This window comes from Chinchilla lanigera, unplaced genomic scaffold (assembly GCF_000276665.1).
Source record: "Chinchilla lanigera isolate Chin_1 unplaced genomic scaffold, ChiLan1.0 scaffold00152, whole genome shotgun sequence".
In the NCBI taxonomy this organism is placed as follows: Eukaryota; Metazoa; Chordata; class Mammalia; order Rodentia; family Chinchillidae; genus Chinchilla; species Chinchilla lanigera.
The window spans coordinates 2,329,792-2,348,856 of NW_004955553.1; the positions used below are offsets into that span (position 1 = coordinate 2,329,792).

Here is a 19,065-nt window from a genome sequence, read left to right on the forward strand (position 1 = left end):
CCCTGTCCCACGCTGTGGCTTACGTGAAACTATGGCGTTACACAGTAGTTGCCCAGTCCTGCAGTGTGACTAACATGACTTTCTCTTCTTTTCCTAGGTGCCGTGACTGTGATAGACTTGCTGGGGTTTGTCCATGTTGGGGAGGAACCTTCCTTTTGGGGGTGACCACGTTCATCTGGGCATGCCTGCACTAGCTCGGGCCCATGGACCTGAAGGTAAGGAAGCATCTTGTGGGCCCTGCTTTGGTGCCACATGGCTGTCACTGGGGTGTCTCTGTTGGGCTGTCCTCTTGGGTCTGCTGGGAAGTCCTCATCGGGGTTTTATGTCCAAGATGAGAGTGGATGTGGCTCTGAGGCTTGGGGATCTGACTGTGAGTCCTGTGAAGGTCCCAGTGCTTGTTTGGGAAGGACAAAGGATGAAGGGCAGATCTGTTAACACAACTACATGGCAGTAGGATTTCAGATTAGCGTGGGCCCCAAGCCAGTTTTCCACTTCTTGCCCAGAGGTGTGCAATTTAGTTTGTTTACTCTGTGTTAAGGCTGTGACCCAACTTGCTGAGCCGTGTGGAGGGCTCCTGGGCACCCTGCCTCTGGTTAGGGACGAGCTTGCTGTCAGGCTCCAAAGACAGCTGCCTCCTCAGCTGGAGGGAGCTGTCTGGAGGTCCAGGCTATCTGTGAGATTGGCCTGGCCTCCAGGTGTGCCATCTTTGGGTGGAGGTAGATTTGTCAATCAGAATATTCCTTTGCCTTGACAAAGACTGCCCCAGAGAAAGTCCCTGTGTCTCTAGTCTGGTTTCTGCAACTCCCCGAGACAGGCCTGCTCACCAGCCTCCACCCACAAGGCTGCGGACAATGGGTCAGTGGCTCTGGGATACCTGCTAAAACCTGGAGTGTATATGAGGCCTTATACTGTGCTCCTGCCCAAGGGCCCAGCATCACTGCCTGCCTTGCCTTTTACCTCTGACGATTCTGCATGCTTCTGGGTTGGGTCACATGCACCATATTGAGGTTGTTCCCTCTAAAAATGCCCTATTCTTTTCTTTTTTTTTTTTTATTACTTTAAAGAGTAAAAGAAGGATAAAATAGCAATAGGGGGGCTTACCGAATTACAGACAAAGTGGTAGGAAATTATCAGTGGTTGTTGTTTTGCATATTGTTATCTACAAAAAGTCCTTCTGCCATTTCTTTAAGACCCAGTTTAGGCATTATCTTTGTCAGATAAGTCCTCCGACCTCTAGAGGTCCCTGCTTTCAGTATTATGATACCTCCAACCTTCATGGCTGCTACACTCTGATGAAGCAGTGTGCCTCTTTCATTATATCTCAGTACCTCTGGTGCCCAGCACAATGCCTGGTGTATACCAAGGGCTTAGTAAATACTTATCAGCTTGAACTTCTGGGCAGTGATTTACCTGCCAAAGGGAACTGTGGGCTTCTGATGGTACCTGACTGACTACTGCCTATGCCTCTGAACCAGCTATGCAACAGGCTTGTGGACTTGAACTTGAAATAGGTGTGTTCATCCTCCTGTTCATAACCACCTCTGGCTTCTCTGCAGGTATCTGTCCTAGCCGTGATTGACACCAAGGGAAAGCTATAATTGTCTCTCTCCTAGCCTGGGTGTGAGGCTGTTCTATACAGTGATAAATGCTACGCACTGCACAATTCAGGGAACACCTCCAGAAGCTCTGATGTGCAATGCAGTGGTCTGCCCAGGTGGGGATGACTGCCCTAAACAGAGAACAATGTTATCCTGATTCCAGCCTGTTGCAAAAGCACCAGTGCCTAGTACCGTATATTAGGGAAACAAAGTTCTGTGATTGCGGGGGACGGCTTTGCTCCAGAGCCTGAGGGAGAAGCTGTGGCATCCTGCTAGGTACTTCTCAGGGCCACTTTTCTTGGAGGATTTATCTGTGCCCTCACCTTTTTGGATAGATGAGTCCTGAACCAGAAAGCCTCATCAGCATCAGCCGCAGCCACATTCATGCAATATTGACTTTGAGCTGGTAGAGCCGGGGAGGTGGCCCCTGGCTCAGAGAGGTTTATGATTTAGTTGAGGAATGGATAGCACAAGCAATTCAGGAATAGGCTCTGATGGAATTTCTACCTGTGTGTGTCCCTTTCTAGTTGTATCTGGGGCTTGTACAGATTATCCTGTGGTCCAGGGCAGAGGCCCAGTCACAGGCCTGCCATGGTGACAATTGATGGTCAGGTGGTCTCTGGCTCCCTGGCTTGGCCCAGGATTGATTTTGCTATTGCTTAATGATTTTCAGCACCCAGCTTCCCTCTCTTTCACACCTGCTGGCCCTCAGGCTCCCTTCCAGCACAGGGCGGATGTACTGTAGTGATGGGGCCTTGGGCTCCCGCTCTAGGATGTTCTTCTTTCCCATCACTGCAGTGAGCCCTATGGGAAGGGGCAGGAGAGGGAAAGGAATAGCCTTCCATGCTGTCCGCTCCAAGGCCTGCCACAGGGAAGGGGCGCGGAACAGGAGTCCTCCTGGGCCATAGCCTGTGATCCTCACAGTGGCTGGCACAGAAACAGACCCCGCCCATCTCCCTTTCCTGCTCCCCACAGAAGCTTCCTGCCCTTAACCTCTGGACCGCCCCACCCCTCCTTTCTGTCCCCATTCAGCTCTGTTTGGCAGAGGCCCCACAGGGAGCTGCCAGAGCAGCTGAGGGGGAGGGGAGAGGCAGGCTTGCTCTGTGGAGACTCACTCTTCCGCTGCAGCTAGAGATGTTGTCGAGGAGACTGCGGGCCCTGGAGAAATGCGCTCAGCTTCTGGCCTGCTTTTCAGTGAGGGGATCATTAGGCCATCTCCTGTCCTTGGGGTGTTGTAGCCCCATTCTTCAGATGACCTGGTCGTCACCAGAGAAGTCCTGTCCCCTCCCAGTGCCTTGGCCCTTCCTTGCCCCGGGAAACCTGTTTGGAAAGCTTTCATTAGGTCAGACTGGCCCCAGAGCCACCCCGTTTGGTGCCCTGGGAAGTGTGAGGTAGGAGCCCCATGTACTGGCTGCCCCTTTCTGCCTAGGAAACGAGGGCCCAGGTGTACCTAGGCAGCTCCTGGTCCCAGCAGCTCTTGGGCAGGTATGTCTAGGTGTAGCTGCTCTCTTTGTCCCTCAGCATAGTGGCTGGTGGGATCCCTGGCTGGGAGCCACTAGAATCTTCAAAGACCCCTCCTTTTGGCTCTGCCCACTGTCACTGAATTCTTCCTTCCTCCAGCTTCCTGGCCCTCTGCTTGGCCTCCTAGAAGTCATTGCTGGAGTCTTCTCAATGGCCAGTCCACCCCCTTCATGCAGGATGAGTTACTATTAATAACACACTACTGTAGTCTCCATCCCTCCTTCCTGCAGCTTTAAGTGTGGAAAGAGCTGCTTTTGGCTTGGCTCCATGCTGGGAGCCTCTGAGGGATTTGGGGAGCTCTCACAGATGGCGGGTTCACCCACAGTGCGGCTGCTAACCTTGACCTGGGGGAAATAGACAGGTAGTCTCGGAAGAGAACTGGTATTTGTGTACCCCAGAGGATGCCTGGATACCAGTAGTTGTGCTCAGGGCCCCAGGGTTTTTGCAGCTTCTGCCATCTTTCCATCTGTCTGTGCTCGAGCTGCACATCGTCCGTCTCCTCACCCTACAGTGGCCTCTTCTGAACAGTGAGCCAAGCTCCTGGCAGAGCATTGGGCAAACTTTCTCCTCTCAATCTTCCTTTCTCCTCTCTCCTCCTCCTTCCCCTCCCTCCCTCCCTCTCTCCCTCCCAGGGCTGCTGTTGCAGCCTGCCTCTACTGCCGCTGCTGCCGCTGCCTCCTCCCTCCCTGAATCTGCAGCGTGACTGGAAATAGGCTGAGTTAATCAGCAGATTGAAGCTCTGCTCTGCTGCGCCTTCTCTGCAGCTCCTCCTCGCTCACACGCGTTCCAGCCCGCTTTCCCCTCTTCTCGCGCCCTCTCTCTCTGTTCTGCCTCTCCCCCTCTTATTGAGGGTGACATTGGAAGTTACAGTAGCTGATCGCTCGTGGCTCAGGCTCTGCCCCATGCTCTTTAAGCAGGCAGAGCTATGGATGCCTCACCAGGGCAAGCCCAGCACAGTGAGTATGCCAGTTGGTTTTCCATTTCTCTTCATGCCTCCTTCCCTGCTTCGTGAGGGCGTCTTTGGGTTCATGGTTGCCAAAGGAGTCCTAGCGATGAGCAGAATGGGTGGCAGCTAGAATGAGCGTGATGTTACCAGGATCTTGGAAGGAGATTGGGAATGAGAGCCAGAAAGCATGTCTTGGAGCTGCCAGCTGGGTGCCCGAGTTGCCTAGGAGAGGCACCAAGCCTCCCAGAGAAGCATTCTACCAAGGGATGCTAGGACCCAGGTCCCCAGACACAGGTAACAGGAGCTTGGGGCCTGGAAGCCAACCCTTCTCAGGGCCAGCGAAGGGGTTTTTCCTCTCTAGACCACCTAGATCTTGTGCCCGGAGCCATCAGGGCTGGAATGATTCCATCCTAGGTGTTGGTGGCTGCAGGAGGTGAGGAAGAAGGTGAGTGAGGGTACTAAGATCGCCTTGAGCCTGGAAGTGAGGTAGAAGCAGCAGCAGGTCTGCTTTGCCTTTGATTCACCTGGCTGTGGAGGTGTGCCATGTGCGTGGTCAGACTCCGAAGCATAGACAGTGGCTGAATCTGCCTTAGTGACTTGGGTATTGAGTTCAGCTTTGAGCCCCCACTCTGCTTGCACACCTAAGAGGGTTCTGATGGGGGAACTAGAGGAGGAGCCAGTTCTAACTGGTAGCTGTCTGTTGTTGTCAGGCCTTAGGTCAAGGTCTAAATTTATAACAGCCTAGGAGCCTTGATTCTGTTGTCCCTGATACAAAGAAAACAGTTGCTACGTGAGAGAACCTCAGAGGGGATCTGTAAGGATGGGGTCTGCGGCTGGGGGCTTTTGCTCTGTGTCGCCTGCGAAGCCTGGCTGAGGTGGGTGTAGGAGAGCTCAGGTATCAGCTCTCCAAGGGCTCGTTAGATATTCCGGTGCTCAGCTCTGTACCTTGACAGTGGCTCCTGCAGATTTCTGTGAATGTGACTTGAAGGACAGAGTTCTTTCACTCCCCTGTTGTATCCCCAGATTCCCAACCCTACCAGTACCCCCTCCCTCCAGATGACACAACAGAGAGAACAAGCCCAGCTTGTGCGGTGTCAGTCTCGCCCTAATCAAGACTTCCGCCCAGCCTTCTCTCTCTCGTCTGCTTGAGCCCAAGTGCTTACAACATTAGGTTGGAGCTGGTTCTACCTGGAAAGCTTCAGTATCCTCCCTCCCTGGCCTCTCTGGGATGCAGACCTCATTTCTGGCCCTAGGAATGTCTCTGGAAGTGCCTGGCAGTGGAGTAGGGTGGGAGGTTTTAGAATGTGAGTAGCATCAGCACCTCTTGTTACCTTTAGGTATTTAAGGCCAGCTCCAATCTTTCCTCACCCTTTCCCCAACCTCTAGTAGACATGAAGAGCAGACCTCAGACTGTGTCTCCTCAGGTTCTTATCTCTCAGATAACAGGAACTTGCTATAGTCTCACTGAGGATGCCCAAGCACACAGGGTGCCCCGCCTAGCTCTTTGCTGAGAAGTACTGGCAGAGGCTGCTTCTCACCCACCTACTCTGAGTCTTCTTCAGAAAGTAGACTGTCTTCCACCAAGCTGCTTAGCTCTGGCTCCTCTGTCACACGGGGAAAACTGAGGTAGGGCAACGAAAACTGCATTTTGACTCCTGACTGGGGGTCTTTCTGGTGCAGAGGGGTGAGCTTAATAGGCTTGGCAGTTGGGTCAGCTCTGTTGAAGGCCGAGTCCTCACCACAGGCCAGCCTGTGCGGACAGGCACTTCCTTTGGGCAGCATGTAATTACAGAATGGCTTATTTTCTTTCTGTTGTGCTGTCTTTAATCCCCTGTCTGGATTTGGTGCCCCTGGCCAGACATAACATGCGGGGGCAGATGCATACAGACAGCTCTGCAGGTCCTCTGCCCTGAGAGCATCTGCCACCCCCTGGCCTGTGCCTCACTCATCTGGAGAGGAGCAGGGTACCTGGTGTGGGGAGAGCAAGACAGCGGTGATGACTGGACAGCCAACGAGGTCCTGGGTGTGGTGTTGTCCAAAAGGAGGCAGCAGATGTCAGCAGGACAGCCTCTGTGCAGCGCAAGGGAGTCCCTGAGTGTCCCAGGTCTGCAGGCCTGGCTAGACAAGGAGTATCTCCTTGTCCCTTTTAGCCTTTGCCTTGCTGGAAGCTGTTCTTTCCTAGATGTGGGGAACTCACACCATGCTGAGCAGCTTCCCAGGTAGTCCTGCAGCCCTGTGCAACTTGCCCAACCCTTCCATTCTTTCTCCTGTTCAGACTCCTGTTGTTGGGTGTGCGGCTCTCCAGCTCAGCTGGCCAGCCCTTTCTGCCTCCAGCATGTTTTCTCCCTGGTCATTTCTGGAGGCGTGGCCCAGGAACAGCCATCTATCCATCCCAGGAACTCTTAAGTCCCTCTATGGAAAGGAAGCCAGGCAGGCTGGGATGGAGGGGAGGGGGGCCAGTTGTGGAGGTGCCCATCCCAGACAGCCAGGGAAGAAGCGCTTATGGAAATAGGCAGGGACGAGGAGGTGCAGAACGTCAGCAGGCAAAGCCAGCACAGGCCCCTGCAGAGAGCAGATCTGTGGATCATCTGAGTGAGGAGTGGAGGGGAGGACAGGGAACCAGGTGGCATTTGGCGGCCCAGCTCCAAGGCTGGGGCCTGGAGACCTCAGTAGATAGCCCCAGTTCCTTTCTGGTGCCTCAGGTCTGGGAATTGGCTGCTCTTACTCAGGAACTTTTCCTGTTGGAAGTGCACGTCGAGGCAGAAAGACCGCTTCTTCAGACACTACCTCTTGCGGGGGAAGAGGAGGGAGTTTGTCTTTGCACTTCATGGCCGGGCATTTGTGCATCATTTTCAGCCTGGCTTCGGCCAAATCCAAGGATGTTTTGACTCAGTAGGCCTAGGGTGGAGCCTGGACATGTAGGGTTTTAAAAACTCCAGGTCATTTTATTGCCAATTTGGGGCTGACAGCCCCTGACCAACTTGTTCTTGGGGTTGGTGAAGCTACCTGCAGGTTCATTTATTCCCTCATTCATTCAGCAGGCATTCACTAAGCCCACATGTGCCGGGTGCCGTCTTCCGTGGTTTGGTAGAGAGGGCATGTGAAGATGGAAGAACTCAGTACCTATTTTCAAGGAATTTGCAGTCTAGTGGGAGAGCCAGACATGTAACTCTGTAATTGCAAAGCCCTAAGATGCAGGCTAAGAGCCAGGGTGCTGAGCAGTCATCGGAATACAAGCCTCTCCCTGAAGTGCAGCCCTGGGTTTTCGGAAAATGTCCCAGAAGAGATGACATTTGAGTTGTCTTGAAGGAGCAAGAGTTGTCTGGGATGGCGAGTGTTTCCTGGTCAGGTGTTAGTATGTGAGTTGGAGTAGCAAGGCCTGGGGAAGGAATAGCAGGGGCCTGGGGGGGTCACACGTTTCCAAGGGCCTCACAGAACTGGCAAGTGGATCTGGACTGGACTTTAAAGTAAAGGGTGTCAGCTGATGTGGCACACTTACCCTGGCTGGGGCATTTGCATGGGTGTTACCCTGGGGGAGGTCGAAGCTGGGAGTGGTAAGGGCAGCATAGAATGGGAGAAAGCCAGAGGCTGGGGCATTGCAGAGGCCACTGGCTAGTGGTAGTGTGGGAGGAGCAGTGACTCTGGCAGAGTGTTGGGGCAAATTGGGGTTTTGACATCCTGACTTCCATTTCCTGCAGAAACAGCTGAGAGCCAGGTCAGGAGCCAGGTCTACACATGAGCCGAGGTCAGAGTGGGGGTGAAATGTAAGAGTTGTAAGTGTCTTGGTGGTAGGTGCGCCCACGACTATGGCTGAGATCACTCCGGAAATGCACAACAGTTGGCAGATTGCCTCAGGAGGGGCTGTGGGTACAGAGGGAAATGAAGGGCCAGAGTCCAAGAAGGGGAAGCTAGGAGTGGGAGAGTCTCAACAAGGAGCAGCCTGGCTCTGAGGTCCCCCAAGGCAACATGTCTGGTTCCCATGTCACCTGGGACCAGCCCTGTCCATGCTAGCTGGCTGTGATAACAGGAATAAGGAGGCACTGAGGCACTGTCCTTTCCTGGTGACAACTACCTTTTTGCTGAGATTAAGTCCTTCCTAATGTTTGAGGGTTATGAGACCTCTTATAAAATGGTGGTAGGTTTATTCTTAATGTCTTAGGAGCAATGAAAGGCTAGTATCTCTAAGTTAGTTGTCTCTCTGTTAAATATATAACCCAAGTGTGGTGATGCGTGCCTATAATCTCAGCTATTTTGGAAGCTGAGGCAGAAGGATCACACATTTGAGTCCAATCCTGGGTAACTTAGGGACTTAGGGTGACTCTGTCTCAAAACACAAAATAAATGCCAGGCATGATAGTGAACACCTGTGATCCTAGTAGTCAAGAGGTTGAGGCAAGAGGATCACCCTGAGTTTACGGCCAGCTTGTGCTACATAGTGAGTTCAAGGTCAGCCTGGGCTACACAAAGAGACCCTGTCTCAAAGAAAAAACAAAACCAAACAGAAAATAAAACAAAATAAGAAAAGGACTAGGAAGGTAGTTCAATCCCTGTCCATGGGGTGCAAAGACAAACAGCGGTCCCCCAAGAGGCAGCGCTTGAAGGGGCAGTCAGTCTTTCCACCTCAGTGTACATTTCCATCAGGAAAAGTTGAGCTGAACAAGAGCAGTAAGTCTTTAGACCTGTAGCACAAGAAGGGGACTCAAGCCTGTCTGCTGAGGACTCCTGGCCAAAGCTATGGGTTCAATCCCCTGTACTGCTAGACAGACGGATGGATGGATGGATGGATGGGTGAGTGGGTGGGTGGATGAATGGATGGAAGGATAGATAGATAGATAGATAGATAGATAGATAGATAGATGGATGGATGGATGTTGGATGGGACTGAGAATATAGTTCAGTGGTAGTTCAGCATGTGTGAGGTCCTGGGTTCTATGCCCAGTACTGCAAACAGGAAAGAAAAGAAATAAAAAGAAAAGAACACATATGAGTTCCAAAGGATTGGCACCTTTCAGGTCAACAGAAAGAGAGGTGATGAGAACAGGCTGAGTGGCAGCAGGGTGAGAGGTGAGTGAAAGGCGAGTAAGAAAACACTGAGTAGAGAAAGTGTTCTTTGTTTTTTCAAGTTGGCTTTAAAGAGTACGGGACTAGCCAGGTGTGCTGGTGGATGTCTGCAATCCCAGCACTTGGGAGGCTGAGGCAGGAGGATCGCTGAGAGTTCAAGACCAGGTTAGGTTACATAGTGAGTTCAAGGTCAGTCTGAACTACATAGTGAGGCCCTGTCTCAAAAAACCTCAAAACAACGGCAACAACGCAAAAGAGTGCAGGACTGTACCCTTGCATGTGTTTAAATTTGGTGGCGATTTCACTATACTTATACCCTGAGGGTAAAGAGCTTAGGGAAGGAGGGAGGTGAGGGCAGGAAGGGCCTTGGGTGGAGAGATGGGAGGGATCCAGCCCTCAATGAATGCCCCACCTGGGCAAGGACCCAGGGCTGGCGACTGGCTGATCACCTGTTTCCCTGTAGGGCGAGCCCCCTTTGGCCCTGGGCCTGTCCACTTGGAAGGCTCTGAGTGTCCTGAAGGAGCAGTTGGAGGCCGCATTAGAAGGACACCTCAAAGAGCGGAAGAAACGACTTACGTGGAAGGTGAAGCTTCTTCACAGGCATCCAGAGCCTGGGTGGGACTGTGAAGAAGCTGGGGAGGCCCCTCCTTGGGGCTGCTATGGGCCCTGTCCTCCTGGGCAGTGGGAGACCCAGCCAAGGCACATGAAAAATCAGAAGGAGCTGGGGGAGGTGGTGCATACCTGGACTTGCACAGCTCTGGGAGGCTAAAGTGGAAGGATCACAAGTTCAAGACCAGTCTGGTCAACTAAGTGACTTAGTGAGATGCTATCTCAAAAAAATTGAAAAAAGGGCTGGTGACGTGGCTCAGTGAATGCCCTGGGTTTATTTCCCTATACTGCAAAAAGGGAAAGGGAGCCAAGTTTCCTTCTCAGAGTGATGTCCTGACCCTAGCTGCTGCAGGAGCCCAGCATACTGGACCGCAGCCAAGGTCAGAGGGATTGGATGGAGCAAGATAGCCATGGGGACTGACTGAGGGGTGCCGAGAGGCAGGGGAACCCAGATTAGAGCTGAACAGGCCACCGGCTGCCTTTCTGCCACCCCAGGAGGTGTGGAGAAGCAGCTTCCTGCACCACAGTAACCGCTGCTCCTGTTTCCACTGGCCCGGGGCCTCGCTGATGCTGCTGGTTGTGCTGCTGCTGCTGGGCTGCTGCGGGGGCCAGCCAGCCGGGAGGTAAACAGGGCCCCACAGACTTCTGCAAGTGCCCCGCTCTGTCCCCCTTGGACACTCCAAGGCTCTGAAGAGGCTGCTGCACCTGAGCTGTTGCTGCAGTGGGCTACTGGGTGTGTGAGACTCTCCGTCTCTTCAGTCCCCTGAGTCAGGAACCAGATAAGACACTCTTCTCAGAAGGGACTGGGTGGAAAGGGGGGTGTGTTGGACCTGGGGACCGGCTGGGGGAAGGGTCTTTACCCCCTGGAATTACACCCTACACCCTGCATCCCAACACCAGCCATGGGGTGGAGCTGGTCAATGCTTCCGCGCTCTTCCTGCTGCTGCTGCTCAACCTCATCCTCATTGGGCGGCAAGATCGGCTGAAGCGCCACGAGGTGGAGCGCAGGCTCCGGGGGATCATTGACCAAATCCAAGGTGAGGCAAGAGCCAGGTGTGTCAGTGGGAAAGGTACCCGTGATGTGTCAGAATCCTGAGACTCCCACTGGTGCCCAGCACCTGGGGGTGCCTTACGGCAGCATTCTAGGGGCTGTCTTCTTGACAGAGTTAGAAGGATACTTGGCCCTCTCTTGAGCAGGGCACTGAGGCCTGTGGGACAGCTGTAGGCACCCAGGCTGTGGCCTGGGCAGACAGGAAGCTGATGGTGGCCCTTGTGCATAGGAGCTTGCAAATGTTGAGAGGCGGACAGAAAAGATCCTGTCTCTTGACAGAAGGGCAGTTGAGATGTCCTCTTCCGTGTCTGTCCTGTCTGGTGTTACTGGGCTAGGGAAGAGGTGGGAAGGTAGACCAGGGAAGCTGAGATGCCTGCAGGAATCAGAGTTGGAGCAGGGAGTTGGCAGCTGAAGATTAATGTCCCAGTTCCTAAAGGAGAGAGCCTTTGCTCTACCCTCTGTCTAGCTGGCATTTATTAAACTTCAGCTACAGATCATTAGGTTGGGTCTTTGGAGAGACTGTTGTTCCTACTTTCTGAGAGCACACGGAGGCCTTTCTTTGACAGTGCTAGGCAGTGGATCTTTAAGGGCTAAGTGAGAGTCATTCATTTATCCCAAAATGATTAATTGCAATCATAAGCTAAGGTCTGGGAGTACAATGATAGTGGAGAAAGATGTGCCTTGCTCTCCAGGAGCTTAGTCCCTTGCTCAGGAACCGCCAGTGGCTCCCTCTTGCTTCTCCACGCCATCCCAGATGTCATTGGTGGGTTACAGTACCTCTGCCACAGGCTCTCACCTTATTATTCATCCTCCCACTCTACCTGCTGTCCCCCCAGACCCTCTGTGTACCAGTCTACTCTGTGCCTCTGTCCTACGCTTCTCTCCCTGGTGAGCTTCTCCCTCATTCACCTCTAGTTGACAAAATCTTTGCTAGTCATCCTGGGCATTCCCAGATGCTCCCTTTTCCCAGAAGCCATGGCAGAAAGGTTTGCTCCCCTTTCCATGCCCGCATGGTGCTGAGATCTTTGTTCACACGCTTAGCTCATGTTTGCCTACTTGGCAGTTGTCCGGCCGTGCATCTCCTCTCCCCAGCTATGCTGTAGCTCCTCAAGCTCCTGTTTACCTTGTACCTCTTACAGCCCCTCAGCAAAATTTATCAAGTAAATCTGAATGGAAAGGGGGTACAAAGAGTAAAATGTTCAGAGGACGAGAGCAGGTGGGAGTGCTTGGGCTGGAGTGGTTAGGGACGGCTTTGTGGGAGAGGCATCACTGAAATGGGAAGCATTCGAATGATTGGGGTGGGAAAAAGAAAGATCAGGCTGTGTCCCTTGGTGTGTCCTGGGTTGGCTGGAGGGTGAGAAGGTTGTTTCTATTTTCTTTCTCATCAGATGCCCTCAGGAATGGCAAGGAGATCAGATGGCCGAATGCCATGTATCCAGACCTCCACATGCCCTTTGCTCCATCCTGGTCCCTGCACTGGGCCTACAGAGATGGCCACCTGGTCAACCTGCCAGTTAGCCTGTTGGTAGAAGGGGACATCATAGCCCTGAGACCTGGCCAGGAATCCTTTGCCTCCCTGAGAGGGATCAAGGTAACTGGAGCCTGCTCTCCTTCCTGGAAACTGCTGGGGGAACATCTTTAGGCGGGTGGGGGCTCCCAGGGCTCCATCTTGAAGCTTTCTGGCGAGCTCATGGGCTTTGCCATTCCCTTTTCCTCATGCTGTTCCTTTTGCTCTTGAACCCCAGCTCCACAGGGCCTGCCCTGTTGGGCTCTGTGGTAGTGGTGGTCCCTGACCCCTGGAGCTGTGTCCACTCAGCTGGCACTGTCCAAGATGAGTGGCCTCAACAGCCCTTTCCTTCCCCCTCGCCTCTCTGCACTGCCGACAGGACGATGAGCACATCGTGCTAGAGCCAGGAGACCTGTTTCCCCCTTTCTCTCCACCACCCTCACCCCGTGGAGAGGTGAAGAAAGGGCCACAGAACCCTCAGCAGCACCGGCTCTTCCGAGTCCTGGAGACCCCCGTGATAGACAACATCAGGTAGGGTGCCTCCCGCCTCACCCATCCCAAGGCTGTCTGAGAGCAGGCCCCACTTCTCAGTCTGGTGCAGGAGTTAGGCTGAGTCGCAGCCCCCACCCAGTTTGCTCTGTGACGCTGGCTGTGGAGATGGCTGCAGGCCCCTCCCCAGGGGCCCCTTGAGCAAGGGCCAGGGCAGGCCAGGGAGTTTCAGGACTTCACAGTACTCGGTGAAGCCCTGGCTGGCTGAGGCCCAGAGACTTTCCAAAGCATGGGGATTGTGACCATTTCCTCCGTCGGGGCTGGGGGTCGCCTCTTTCCACAGATGGTGCCTGGACATGTCCCTGTCCCGCCCCGTCACTGCGCTGGACAACGAGAGATTCACAGTGCAGTCTGTGATGCTGCACTATGCTGTGCCTGTGGTCCTGGTGCGTGAGCGGGCCGCGGGGCAGGGGAGAGGGCCAGGCGTGGGGGAGCCTCGGGGCCCGAGCCAGGTGAGCTGAGAGCAAGCAGAGGGCCCAGCGTGAGCCTGCCAGGTTTGAAAGGCGGGAAGCCTAGAGGCCAGTCCCTCCCCAGGGAGGGGGCTAAGGCTGTACCCTGCTGTCCCTGCAGGCTGGCTTCCTCATCACCAACGCCCTGCGCTTCATGCTCCGTGCCCCCGGGGTCACTTCCTGGCAGTACACCCTCCTCCAGCTCCAGGCAAGTCCAGCTCTTTCTTCTCTGTGGTGCTTCTGTCTGACCATGGGCCTCTCACTGCTCCTCTGCACAGCCCAGAGTCTCCCCAGGCTTCAGCTTCAGAATGCCTCCGTCTCCCTCCTTTCTGTCCTGCCCCTGGACAGCTGTCCTTCCCATGCTGGGGAGCCACACAGCAGGGCAGCTCTGCCCTTCCTGCTCCTTGGGAGCCTCCTGTGGTCCTCTTCTTCCCAGGTGAATGGCATGCTGCCCATCCTCCCCCTGCTCTTCCCTGTCCTCTGGGTCCTGGCCACTGCCTGTGGAGAAGCCCGTGTCCTGGCGCAGATGAGCAAGGCCTCGCCCAGCTCCCTGGTAGGTGGTTCCAAGGCGTATGGGGGACAGTGGCAGGAACAAAAAGAGGGAACTAGCTGAGCTGGAGGTGGAGGGGGCAGAAGCTGGGACCCATGTGTTTGAGGGCCTGGTCCCAATCCAAGGCTCTGGCCCTTTCCATTACAGACCTCTAGGCCAGGCCAGGACGAGGGTGGCATCTTCTGGGCTCCCACCAGTGGGGAGTCAGGACTGCCAGATGCCTTTTCCCTAAGGGGCTGGGGGCTTCTCAGTATGCGTCTCCACCCTGCCAGAGTGGAAGCCCTGCGGAGGAAGGCTTTCCTCACCCAGGGCTCTCCCTCTTTGTGCAGCTGGCCAAGTTCTCAGAGGATACTCTCAGCAGCTACACAGAGGCTGTCTCTTCCAAGGTACACTGACGGTGATGGGTCCTACCCCAGGCTTCTACAACCACAGACTCCCATACCCTCAGGCTCTGTCCTGGAACCCTGTGACCCTATTTATGGCCTTGAGTGTCCAGCCAGGCACTTGTGCTCCATTCTCCGCCACCCACTGAATGTGAATATTATCCAGGCCTGATCCCATAACACCTGACAGCATGCCTCAGAACCCCGGCTTTGTGGCAGTCCCCTGAACTTTTCCCAATTTGAGTATCAGAGGCGGTCTCCAGGGAATTGGTTGTGCCCCAGATGGCTTCCCAAGACTTCCTGTCTCCTACCAGGAAATGCTGCGCTGCACTTGGGGCCACTTCCTGAGGGTGATCCAGGGGACATCGCCGACGCTGAGCCACAGTGCCAGCCTGCTGCACAGCTTGGGCTCCGTCACGGTAAGAGTGGCCCTGCAAGGAAGAGGCACCTGTCCCTCCAGGCTGTGGGGCTGAACTGTCCCATCTACCACTTGAGTGGCCCCTGGGTGGATGGGCCACTGCTAAGCCCTTTCCACTCCTTGCAGGTCCTATGCTGTGTAGACAAACAAGGGATCCTGTCATGGCCAAATCCCAGCCCAGAGACTGTGCTGTTCTTCAGCGGGAAGGTGGAGCCCCCTCACAGCAGCCATGAGGACCTCACGGATGATCTGTCCACCCGCTCCTTCTGCCATCCCGAGGTAGAGGAGGAGGTATGGCCGGCTCCCATGGGCCGACTAGGCCAGGCCTCTTAGCCGTGGAGCCTGGCCTATGGCCGTGGGAGGGGGTTCAGCACCTCCGGGAGCTGCCTCTGAGCAGTTGAGGTGAAGCCACAGGACTAGGTGGTGAGGGGCCCCGAACTATCCCCGCCCCCCACTGCACCTTTGGGAGCTCTGGGAACCTGGTCCTAGGTTTGCACTCCTATTCTCTTCAGCCCCATGAAAGAGATGCCCTCCTGACTGGCTCCTTGAGCAATACCCTGCACCTTTCCAACGAGCAGGAGCGTGGTGACTGGCCTGGTGATGGCTCCAAGCCTCCCGATCCCTACTCTCACCACAAAGTGCAAGGCCGCAGCAAACATGCGTCTGGCTCCAACGTGAGCTTCAGCAGGGACACTGAAGGCGGTGAGGAAGAGCCCAGCAAGGTGAGAAGAGGGAGACAGGTTAGAGAGGCCCCTTGTCTACCACAGGCTGTTCTGTCCTGTCCTACTAAAGGGGTGCAACCCACCTAGCCCGAACCAGCCGGATCTAAGAGTGTAGAAATTGCTTGGTGCAATGCTACGTACCTATGATCACAACTACTCAGGAAGCTGAGGCAGGAAGGTTGAAAGTTTGGGGCCAGCCTAGACACCTTAGTAAGACCCTGTTTGGGGGAAAAAAAGGCTGGTGATGTAGTTCAGTAGAAGAGTGCTTGCCTGCATGAAGCCCTGATTTCAATTCCCAGTACTGGTTTTTTTTTTTTTTTGTCTTTTATGAGACAGGGTCTTGCTCGAGTTCAGTCTGGCCTGGACCTCACTTTGTAGCCCAGGCTGGTCTCAAACTTGCAGTGATTCTTCTGCCTCAGCCTCCTGAGTGCTGGGATTACAGACGTGCACTACCATGCCCAGCCCCCCAGTACTGTTTAAAAAAACAAAAAAAAAAAAAGGAAAAGAAAAGAATTCAGAAGTCACATGCAGAGCCCTCTCCCCTCCCCTAGCCTGGCAGCCTCCCGAGCCCATCCTGAGCCTTCTATAAAGTGGGCACCACCCCCCCTCCAGTTCTCACTGATAGCCGCTGGCCTCCTAATTCGACTAAACACACAAAGCAGTGGCTCCCTCTCTGGTGTTGTCCTCTGGCTAAAAAAGACCCCTTATTGTTCTCTCCCTGTGTGCTTGTCTCTCTTTATCAGTATTGCCAGTATTGCCCTTATCATTGGGTGCAGGTCCTCGAGACAGGAGCCTGAGGACACCTCCCAGGGTTGTGCCCCTTATTGTAGGGCCAGCCTTGGGCAGCAGCCAAGGGGGGAGGTGAAAGCAGGGCCTGACTTCTCCCACTGCCCCGCTGTTTCCCCCAGGCCCAGCCTGGGACTGAGGGCGAGCCCTATGAGGCAGAGGACTTCGTGTGTGACTACCACCTGGAGATGCTGAGCCTGTCGCAGGACCAGCAGAACCCCTCCTCCATCCAGTTTGATGATTCCAACTGGCAGCTCCATCTCACCTCCCTCAAGCCCCTGGGCCTCAACGTGCTACTGAACCTGTGCAATGCCAGTGTCACCGAGCGCCTGTGCCGCTTCTCAGACCACCTGTGCAACATCGCGCTGCAGGAGAGCCACAGCGCGGTGCTCCCGGTGCACGTGCCCTGGGGCCTCTGTGAGCTGGCCCGCCTCATCGGTACGGCTGTGGCAGTGGTGGTTGTGGCAGTGGGGCAGGGTTGGCTTGGTGGCAGCTGACCTCTTAGAACTGTGCAGCACTGACTCCAAGCAGACTGGACCCTGGCACTGCACTTGCTTGTCAGGAGCACCAGCATTCTTTCAGTTTGGGGCAGCCTGCAGCTAGCCGGACGCTGGTGTGTGACAGATCTCCCAGGCTGGGAAGAGAACTGAGTGTTGGGATGGAAACATTGGAAGGAGCTGGCCCGATGGAGTGGATTCTGTCTGTGCCAGGGGACGGAGGTGGCCTGTGGTGCAAGCCCTCTCCCAGGGCCCTGAGTCCTGTGTTCATCTGCAGGCTTCACGCCGGGGGCCAAGGAGCTCTTCAAGCAGGAGAACCACCTGGCACTCTACCGCCTACCCAGTGCTGAGACCATGAAGGAGACTTCACTGGGGCGGCCGTCCTGTGTCACCAAGCGGCGGCCTCCCCTCAGCCACATGATCAGCCTCTTCATCAAGGACACTGCCACCAGTGAGCTTTGTGCCCGCTCAGCTGGTCCAGCCAAGCCTGCCAGAGCCTGTTAGGCGGGAGGCTCTGTTCTGCCCCATTCGTTTCAGGGAGGACTGGGCAGATGAACAGTAGACCACTTCTGAGTCCTTCAGTGTAGGGGCTGGGCTTGGGGACAGGGGCCACAGGGGCAGGATTGTCCAAAGGACACGAAATATAGCATCTGCATGACCAGCTCAGTAGAGATCCACAGTAGCTCATTCACTGTCTGGCCTAGGCCTTGCTTACTGTGTGGCCCTCTGTCAGGGCCTTCTTGGCACCTTTCTTAGGGTTGGCGACATGCCACTTATTAGTCAGAGGCAGGGGTGGGGGCTTTTTTAGGGCCCTCATGGTTGGGCTTCTGTATCTCATCCCCAGGCACAGAGCAGATGCTGTCCCATGGCACAGCTGACGTGGTCCTAGAGGCCTGCACAGACTTCTGGGATGGTGCCGACATCTACCCTCTTTCAGGTTCTGACAGGTGGGTGACGAGTTTGCCCTTTTACCTGCCTGTCTCGCAGCCACGGGGCATCGCAGGTCCACTCACCTCACTTCCACCCTGTTTCCCTGGCAGAAAGAAAGTGCTGGATTTCTACCAGCGAGCCTGCCTGTCTGGTTATTGCTCTGCCTTCGCCTACAAGCCTATGAACTGTGCCCTGTCCTCTCAGCTCAATGGCAAGTGTATCGAGCTGGTGCAGATGCCTGGCCAAAGCAGCATCTTCACCATGTGCGAGCTGCCCAGCACTGTCCCTATCAAGCAGAACGCCCGCCGCAACAGCTGGAGCTCTGATGGTATCGTGTGCTTCCCACTGGCTGGGGCTGTGGCTCCCAGGGGCTGGGATCTAGGAATCGGAGGGCTTTCAGACGGCTATCGCATCACTTGCAGCAGGAGGTGCCCCAGGCCCCATGCAGGAGCTGGGATGCCAGCCCGATCCTTCCTAGCTGGTGATGTGGGGAGTCTCTAGGTTTCTCATATATAAATTGGTGTTTACTCTGTCTGCTTTACAGGTTTGTTGTGATGTTCGAAGGGGTTAAAGTACATAAAAATGCTTTCCTTTCCAGTACTCTGGCAGGCTGAGGCAAGAGGATTACAAGTTTGAGTTCAGCCTGGACAACTTAGTGAGACCCTGTCTTAAAAAAATATAAAAAAGGGTTAGGGATATAATTCAGTGTGAATGCCCTGGGTTCAATCTCTAGTACTAGCAAAAAAAAAAAAAAGCTTTCTTGGAAAGTTATAAAATTGCATGTATTTACAGGGTGTTAGCCTTATTAGAATCAGACAAAAGCCTAGGTCACAAGCCCTGCTGGGACTGAGGGACTCAGAGCCTACCCCTCAGACCCCGAAACACACATACATAGTGGGGTGGAGGGCGGCGTGTCTCAGGAACTCCAGAGGCCATGCACTGAAACTGGCTGAGGGTGGGGCTGGTCCTCTAGCTTGGAGCAGGGCTGGGCAGGAGCTGAGCCACGCTCTGCCTGGCTCTCCAGGATGGCCACCTGACTGATGACTACCTTTCATTGTCTTTTTTCCTATGTCTTCTGGCTCTCTTGTGTCTCCTGGCTGTGTGTGTGGGGTGGCTGTGTGTGGTCCCTGGGGCCTGTGTGCTCATTGATTTGGGTGTGGCATCTGTGTGTGTGGCCCTGGACTGCCTCCTGGAATCTGCTGGTTCCTGGGTGTCCTGACGGGGCCATGTCCTGGCATCCTGCGGCACGTTGGCCGGCTGTGTCTTATGCCTGAAGAAGGGATCGGGGAGGTGCTGGAGAAGGAGGAGTGCATGCAGGCCCTGAGCGGCCAGATCTTCATGGGCATGGTGTCCTCCCAGTACCAGGCCCGGCTGGACATTGTGCGCCTCATTGATGGGCTGGTCAATGCCTGCATCCGCTTTGTCTACTTCTCTTTGGAGGATGAGCTCAAAAGCAAGGTAGGGAGAACCCTCCTCCTGTCCCACCCC

The 19,065-nt window shown here is 54.8% G+C and overlaps 1 protein-coding gene across 11 annotated transcripts in view; it reads left to right on the forward strand.

Annotated features, from left to right (window-relative positions):
* Positions 1-19,065, forward strand: part of Kiaa0195 (KIAA0195 ortholog) — a 48,172-nt gene that overhangs the window by 24,367 nt on the left and 4,740 nt on the right. For 3 of the 11 annotated variants that reach the window (XM_013508622.1, XM_013508623.1, XM_005412305.2), the window contains 18 exons: positions 98-215; positions 9,590-9,709; positions 10,231-10,358; positions 10,636-10,772; positions 12,175-12,377; positions 12,673-12,824; positions 13,126-13,228; positions 13,413-13,499; positions 13,728-13,844; positions 14,171-14,227; positions 14,539-14,643; positions 14,769-14,933; positions 15,155-15,364; positions 16,273-16,588; positions 16,925-17,098; positions 17,492-17,594; positions 17,688-17,905; positions 18,854-19,035. In XM_013508622.1, the coding sequence (XP_013364076.1) occupies positions 204-215; positions 9,590-9,709; positions 10,231-10,358; positions 10,636-10,772; positions 12,175-12,377; positions 12,673-12,824; positions 13,126-13,228; positions 13,413-13,499; positions 13,728-13,844; positions 14,171-14,227; positions 14,539-14,643; positions 14,769-14,933; positions 15,155-15,364; positions 16,273-16,588; positions 16,925-17,098; positions 17,492-17,594; positions 17,688-17,905; positions 18,854-19,035 (2,589 nt within the window). In that variant the 5' untranslated portion in view covers positions 98-203. Of the gene's footprint in view, positions 1-97; positions 216-3,803; positions 4,076-9,589; positions 9,710-10,230; positions 10,359-10,635; positions 10,773-12,174; positions 12,378-12,672; positions 12,825-13,125; positions 13,229-13,412; positions 13,500-13,727; positions 13,845-14,170; positions 14,228-14,538; positions 14,644-14,768; positions 14,934-15,154; positions 15,365-16,272; positions 16,589-16,924; positions 17,099-17,491; positions 17,595-17,687; positions 17,906-18,853; positions 19,036-19,065 lie in introns of those variants that run through there. The other 8 variants (XM_013508625.1, XM_013508624.1, XM_005412301.2 and 5 more) reach the window with 7 other exon arrangements.